The following is a 7318-nucleotide window of genomic DNA, read 5'->3' as shown; positions in this document are numbered from 1 at the left end:
TCTATATTGTGTGTATTGTATACTGTACATTGTATGTTATTATTTGTATATTGTGTTGTGTGTAATTATGTGTATATTAGATTTGAAATTGTGTTGGTAAATCTGATGTTTATTGTAAACTGGTATATGTCTCATCACTGTCATGACTGCTATGTTGCTCGGAACTGTACCCAAGAATTTCACCCACTATTGCACTTGTGTATATGGTTGTGTGACTATAAAAGTGATTTGATTGGATTTGAGGCTAACAATACTAACTACTAAAAGTAGCCTACATACAGTTGTGGCCAAAAATATTGGCACCCTTGGTAAATATGAGCAAAGAAGGCTGTGAAAAATATGTTTTTATTGCTTATCCATTTGATCTTTCATTCTTAAGATCCATAAAAATATACCCCCAATGGATTTCAAACAATTGCAAACACAACACAAGTTTTAACAAAAAAATAATATTTTTGCCAAATATATGTGTAGCACAATTAATGGCACCCTTTTATTCAATACTTTGTGCAACCTCCCTTTGCCAAGATAACAGCTCTGAGTCTTCTCTTATAATGCATAATGAGGTTGGAGAACACATGGCAAGGGATCTGAGACCATTCCTCCATACAGAATCTCTACAGATCCTTCAAATTCAGAGGGCCACATGGTGGACTCTCCTCTTCAGTTCACCCCACAGGTTTTCTATGGGGTTCAGTTCAGGGGACTGGGATGGCCATGGCAGAACCTTGATTTTGTGGTCAGTGAACCATTTTTGCTTTGAATATGATGTGTGCTTTGGATCACTGTCTTGCTGGAAGATCCTATCAGGGCCCATTTTAAGCTTTCTGGCTGAGGCAGTAAGGTTTTGATTTTTTTTAATCTGTTGGTATTTGATAGAGTCCATGATGCCATGTATCTGAACAAGATATCCAGGACCTTTCGCATAAAAACAGCCCCACAACATTAAAGATCCAGCAGCATATTTAACCATGGGCATGAGGTACTTTTCAATATGGCTCCCTCTCTGTGTGCGCCATACCTATCTCTGGGTGTTTGCTGTCAAAAAGCTCTATTTTTGTTTTATCTGACCATAGAACCTGGTCCCATTTGAAGTTCCAGTAGTGTCTGGCAAACTGAAGATGTTTAAGTTTGTTGTTGGATGAGAGCAGAGGCTTTTTTCTTGAAACCCTCCCAAACAAATTGTTGTGGTGCAGGTGACGTCTGATTGTAGTTTTGGAGACTTTCTGACCCCAAGACCCAATTCTCCAGCTGTGATCCTTGGAGAATTTTTGGCCACTCGAACCATCCTCCTCACCGTGCTTGGAGACAATATAGACACGTGTCCTCTTCCAGGTCAATTCTTAACATCTCCAGTTGATTGGAACTTCTTAATTATTGCCCTGATGGTGGAAATGGGTATTTTCAATGCTTTAGCTATTTTCTTATATGTTTCTAGTCACCTAGGTGCACTAAAAAATGTAAAATATGAATGGGAATATATATATATGAAGTATATTCCCATATATATATTTTATATTTATTATATATATTATATTTTTACAAGAATTTCTAGGTGTGCCAATAATTGTGGCCAACGTGTTTTGGAGAAATATTAATTTAATTATGAAATCCCTCCCATAATTACCAAGGGTGCCAATATTTTTGCCCACAGCTATAAATCCTTTGCACTCAAATGTGGATTTTGAAAATTATAATAGTATTCGAAGAACAAAGTATTAAACATAAAATATATTCTGATTGGCTGTGGTTTTGTTGGTTTGACACAGCATTTTGCTTTCAATAAGCACTGGTTGGATGTAACGATGCTGGCAATGATAGGCAGACGATGAAGACGATGATGTGTGATGAACCCAAGTGCAGTTTATTATCAATCGTGAAATCCAAAAACCATAACTCCCAACGTGAACAAAATACAAAAACATGAACTTTAACTTGACTTGGCTAAACATGACATGACATGACATGACATGACATGACATGACATGACCAATCCAACAAAGTTACATTCACAATACCTGACAATGGACAATGGTAAACATGAGGCTTAAATACATGGACAAGGGAGAAACATGGCAATGATAACCAATGACAAGACAGAACTGATAACAAGGTAACAAGACAATAAACCAATGAAAACAAGACACATGAACATGGAGGGAAACATGAAATCACATGACCAAGGAAACAGGAACAAACATGGCATGGAAACAGGAAATAACATGACATGGAAACACTTTTCAAAATAAAAGACATGAACACAAAACATGAACAAAAACACATCTAGACTTGACATTGGAACACAGTGTACGCGTTTTGTTGAGAAAAACTGACTCACGTTTCCACCTTCTCTGCTGCATACACAGCATTTTTGCATCGAGGGCACACGTCTGACCCACCAAGCTTCTGAGCGAATTTTGACACATTTGGGTTATTGGTTGGACGATGGGCTGTTTGTCTGTGTGAAAAAGTTAAATTGGTTACTTTGATACACAGTGGTAAAACACAATGATTTATGTGTATAAAAGTAAATTCTACTTGGTTCATTCCTACTATGCAGTACATTTTCATGCCCCCATCATAAACAGCACTGTGCAAAAGTTTAAGGTTGTTTTTCCTTACAAAAATCGAGAGTTCATTGCAAATTTGCAATTAACTAGCAAAAGACAGTTCCTTAGTGACATCATCCTCCAGGAAGTGACATCATTTTGGAGGGAAAACAACAGCAGAAACATCAGTAAGTATTAGCATTAATTATTTTGTCTCACTCTAAAACATTCCATTCTTCTTGATAAGATTCTAGACAAAAAAACAATAAATATATATATATATATATATATATATATATATATATATATATATATATATAGTCAAAACTAGTATGAGTACGTCACGTTTTCTCCTCAATTTGGCATGTCCAATTCCCAGTGCGCTCTAATTCCTCATGGTTGCGCAGTGACACCTCGATCCGGGTGGCGGAGGACGAATCTCAGTTGCCTCCACTTCTGATACAGTTAGCCATCTTGTCACGTGGCTTACTGAGCATGTTACCGCGGAGACCTACCGCATGTGTAGGCTCACCCTATTCACCAAGTATAGGTCTCTGTAGAACAGTAATGGGTGTTTTCAAATCTGTGGCCGTTTTCAGACTGGGGATGGGCATTTCTAAACTATCCAATGAAAGTAGGGAATCTCAATGGTTTGAAAATGCCCACTGACTGGGAAAAGCCCATTTTTGTTCTGCAGAGATATGTTGTAAGTCTCCTATTCACAGCGGCATATACACACAACTTGCCACGCGCCCCACCGAGACCGAGAACCACCTTATAGCGACCACGAGGAAGGTAACCCATGTGACTCTACCCACCCTAGCAACCGGGCTAATTTGTTGCTTTGGAAGCCTGGCTGGAGTCACTCAGCACACCCTGGATTCGAACTCTCGATTCCAGGGGTGGTAGTCAGCATCTTTGCTTGCTGAGCTACCCCAGGCCCCCATTTTACTTTGGTCAAATATAAGCTATTTTCATGGTGTGAAATGTACAACACGCATCAAATGGTTGCTGATATACATAAATGAATATGACCGAAACGGCAAGCATTAACAATTAGCTGTATATATAAAAATGAATTAAACCTGTCATTCACTACAGAAACCATAGTCTCCTCCGCCATGTTGAAAATTTACGACTCCTCCCTTCTCAGAAACTCAGGTATCAAAATTATCTCAGAGTTTCCCAGTCATAATTACGACTTGAGGGGTCGTTCATGTGCAATTTCCGAGTGGGGAACTCGTATTTACAATAATTCCGATAGCACGTGAAGGCACCATAACTCTAAACCTGACTGACTCACAATGGCTAATTTTAGCTCTTTATTCCCATCCTATTCATTTTCTTGCCTTTGTGTAAATAATCATAATACCTAAGTAATACCTACTTTTTAAAATTATTTTTACCGAGTTACTGAGTTGAAAAGGTACAGGGATGAGCCACTAACCCAGCCGGATTGATTCCAAGAGCTTCGCCTGTGTCCATACTCAGAGTACCTGCTCCTCCACCAAAGCCATACCCTTTTGGGCCATATTTCTTGCCATAGCAGGACTTGCAGTAGATCTCATCCTGGTGTACAGCTACAGTTGTACTATCCAAGTTCTTTTTGCACACCACTGCAATTAATATAGAAGATACATGCATGCGTTCAGTTCAACCTACAGTTGTATTTAAGCATTAGGCCATGTGCTCTGTAGATAACTGTTGGAAATGTCGCACTTTGGAGCGTACAAATTATTTATTGCTCATAGGCTGCTCTTTCTTTTCTCCAAAGACTACAATCTGAAATCAAAATTGACCATATTTACTTTCTGAACATTTTTGGTCTTATTATGCATGACTGATTAATGCATGTTATTCTACATAAAAAATGTTTGCCTCTAAATTGATTTTCCATTTAGACATATATTAAGAATAACACTCATTTTTCATTATCCAATCAGTTCCTGATATAGTCCTGCCCTACATTTGAACATCCTGTTGCACTTGAAAATATATCAGTTTATGGAAGTAAATTGGGTTGCGGAATGTTGCAGATGAATAGAGTTCTCAGTGAAGTGTCATTTTGGCAGGCCTGTGCAGAGGGGGTTCCAAGATGTGCAAATTCCATCCAAAATGAAAGCTTGCACACCCAAATGAAATGAGTTTTTTTAAGATTAATAATAGGGGTATAAAGGTGCATTAGTATCAGGCTGAAACTTTGATGCATACGGAATTTAATAATTTTCCTGTAGTGCATACTATCCCACCATTTATATTTTCATCTTTAGTATATTTTGGAAAAATAAATACAAAATAATTTGATTGGAATTTATGACTAATTATTAAGCCTTATATTTGGATACATAAAAAGGCCTAACTACTCCACTGATAAAAGTGTCATTCATTTTAGTTAAGCATTAAAATGTAACACAGGGCTGAAAAAAAGAATTACAGCGAAAAAGAAATTGAGGACCCTCCCAGTCCGACGGAGATCGTACATCCATGTTTTCTGATGAAGTTAGGAAACTAAAAACAAAGTTTTCAAAGGAAAATGGATTAGTGTGGATGTGAATAAAAATAAACACAAACGAGACAATTGTTGACATACAGAAAGAGTATAGAGCTTTAAAGTTGGAGAAGTGGCATCTCTGATAGCTCAGATCATTTTTCCTTGAGAAAATTTATTTGAATGTTTGACATCATATTGTAATCTCAGACTTTAATGGTAGACTTTGATATCTTGGCAATTCTGAGCACAGTTTGAGACACAGTTGAGATCTCATCTGAAGCTGAGACATCTGAGAAACAAACTGGAGACTTCAGCAAATGTATAAAATGCTCTCCATTTCATCCCATTTCTGTATAGGAGAAACAATTGAAATACTCCAGAGATTTCTCCTTTTTGTCTTTTTATCTGACACAAACACCTAAACATAAACGCTCCCTCCACTCTTTACTGGAATTTAGTGACATAATACTTCTGTCATTGATGTCCACAATTAATTTACATGTATGTGCAAGAGTCATCTTCTACACAAACTACAGAACTGCAGTCAGACACAGACAGTGTGCAGACATGTAAGGCAGATGAACCGAGAGTAATGTTCGGTCATGGCCACGCTTGTTAGAACGGAGAAGATTTAAATGCTTGGCTTTCTGTCTTGTATCCAAACTCATGCCAGCTTTCCAGCTAAAGGACTATTCTCATTAGCTCAGAGGCTCAATGACAATTTAAGAATTCATTTTGAGATTGTAGCTCTTAAGTATTATTAATGTTGTTTTATTGTAATTGGTTGTTTTCTGTAAAGTCACCGTTAGGGTGATTAGTTTTCCCTTTGGTAAAGCGGGATCCTGTTCAATCCATGTCACTTTTCTGCGCATGTGAACATACATTGTTGCAGTGCAGCTTTATCTGCACTTCTTTGGGGAATCAAGTTTAAAGACTGACCTCAGTCATCATTTTCTTTAGAGTCCATTAAATTAAGTAGAAACAATGATCTAAATGTTAATTTGAAGCAACTTGCTTTTAGCTGTTAAATCTTTTTCGTGTGACATACCTTTTTAAGTAAATAAAGCTGAACGAACTGATACATTTGTGTATATCTAACAAAGGCTTTCTAGTTGTGCTGACATAAAATGACCATAAGTTGGATTTACTTAAAGAATTCTACATATATAGTATATTTTAAGTAAATCCAACACATACATTTTTAGCGTATGTGTATAATTAAACTTGCAGTTAAATATTCTGCAATCGAAATTCAGAGATCTCAGATTGAACTGAAGAAAAATATTTTTCCAAGACCAAATGATCTCATGTCATCCACATTCCTTTTCTAGCTTTATTCTCTTACTGTAAGTCAACTATTGACTCATTTATGTCTCCAAAAGATTTTAGGAGCAACATCTGAGACAAAGTTGTTGCTTAATGAAACATTAGGTCTCCTGAGATATTAAAGAGCAACATTTTGGCAGTCAATTTTTCCTCTGTGTTGGTGTTTCGGTACATTCACTTAAAAGATAAACAGGATGACAGCTGACAATTTTATTTAATATCAGTTTTCCACTCTATTTAACACTTTCAGTGAATAATTTGTACAATCTCTAAAGAATTTGCCGTCACCACCCATTTCCACATATGCTACAGAATCTCATTTAATGCACATCCTTTACTCCAGTACTCAGATTTCTCCCAATCGGTATCCAGTTAAAGCTGGTATAGATGTGATTTATGTCTCTAATAAATGTCATAGGTTGAGCTTTAAAGCGTTATTTTGTGATATAGATACTGTAGACAGGGGAAAAACATCTGTTACACACAAAAGTGTTACTGCAGCTGTCCGATCAGCTGAGTTTACTCACTGCACAGAAAGCAGGATTTGTGGAAGCTTTGTCCCTCACACTGAACTTCCTCTGCAAAATACACTGTCTTCTGACAGCAGCCACACTTGTTTCCCCCTCCAAGTGGCATCCTGATAGTGTTGGCACACACACATAACAATTATACACAAATTAGTTCACAAATTTGATACTGCAAAGAAGTTGTTACAATGTAGCACAAATCCACAGTTAGTTTTTTGAATATTTCCCAAAGCATTCTATTATGTAACAATCTTTTACAAATAATCATCATACAATATATACCCTATAGACTGTGAGTCTGATATCAAACCTGGACATAAGGGTGAGGAAATTTGTTCTTGTCTTGTCATGTGTGACGGATTTATTTTCATTTAATGGAGACAAATGTAAAGATCTTACTCTTACCTGCAGTGATAGTGTGTGTG

The 7318-nt window shown here is 37.0% G+C and overlaps 1 protein-coding gene across 1 annotated transcript; it reads right to left on the bottom strand.

Annotated features, from left to right (window-relative positions):
* Window positions 1-2334: 2334 nt before the first annotated feature.
* Window positions 2335-7002, bottom strand: LOC127446384 (cysteine and glycine-rich protein 1-like). The gene is made up of 3 exons (XM_051707291.1): window positions 6894-7002; window positions 3997-4165; window positions 2335-2458 (listed from the first exon to the last, which is right to left on the bottom strand). Exons 1-3 carry the CDS (start codon window positions 7000-7002, stop codon window positions 2335-2337), a joined length of 402 nt encoding a protein of 133 aa, XP_051563251.1.
* Between the last annotated feature and the right edge of the window lie 316 nt (window positions 7003-7318).

This window comes from Myxocyprinus asiaticus, chromosome 9 (genome assembly GCF_019703515.2).
Source record: "Myxocyprinus asiaticus isolate MX2 ecotype Aquarium Trade chromosome 9, UBuf_Myxa_2, whole genome shotgun sequence".
NCBI lineage: Eukaryota > Metazoa > Chordata > Actinopteri > Cypriniformes > Catostomidae > Myxocyprinus > Myxocyprinus asiaticus.
This window is presented reverse-complemented; position numbering and strand designations above follow the sequence as displayed.

Bases quoted from the DNA above. Each gene is read 5' to 3' on its own strand.
- LOC127446384 (XM_051707291.1), bottom strand. From the start codon at position 7,002: ATGCCACTTGGAGGGGGAAACAAGTGTGGCTGCTGTCAGAAGACAGTG. The intron at 4,166-6,893 runs GTGAGTAAACTC...TATTAATTGCAG, and splicing joins CAAATCCTGCTTTCTGTGCA to TGGTGTGCAAAAAGAACTTG. The intron at 2,459-3,996 runs GTTAGTGGCTCA...TTTTTCACACAG, and splicing joins CTTGGAATCAATCCGGCTGG to ACAAACAGCCCATCGTCCAA.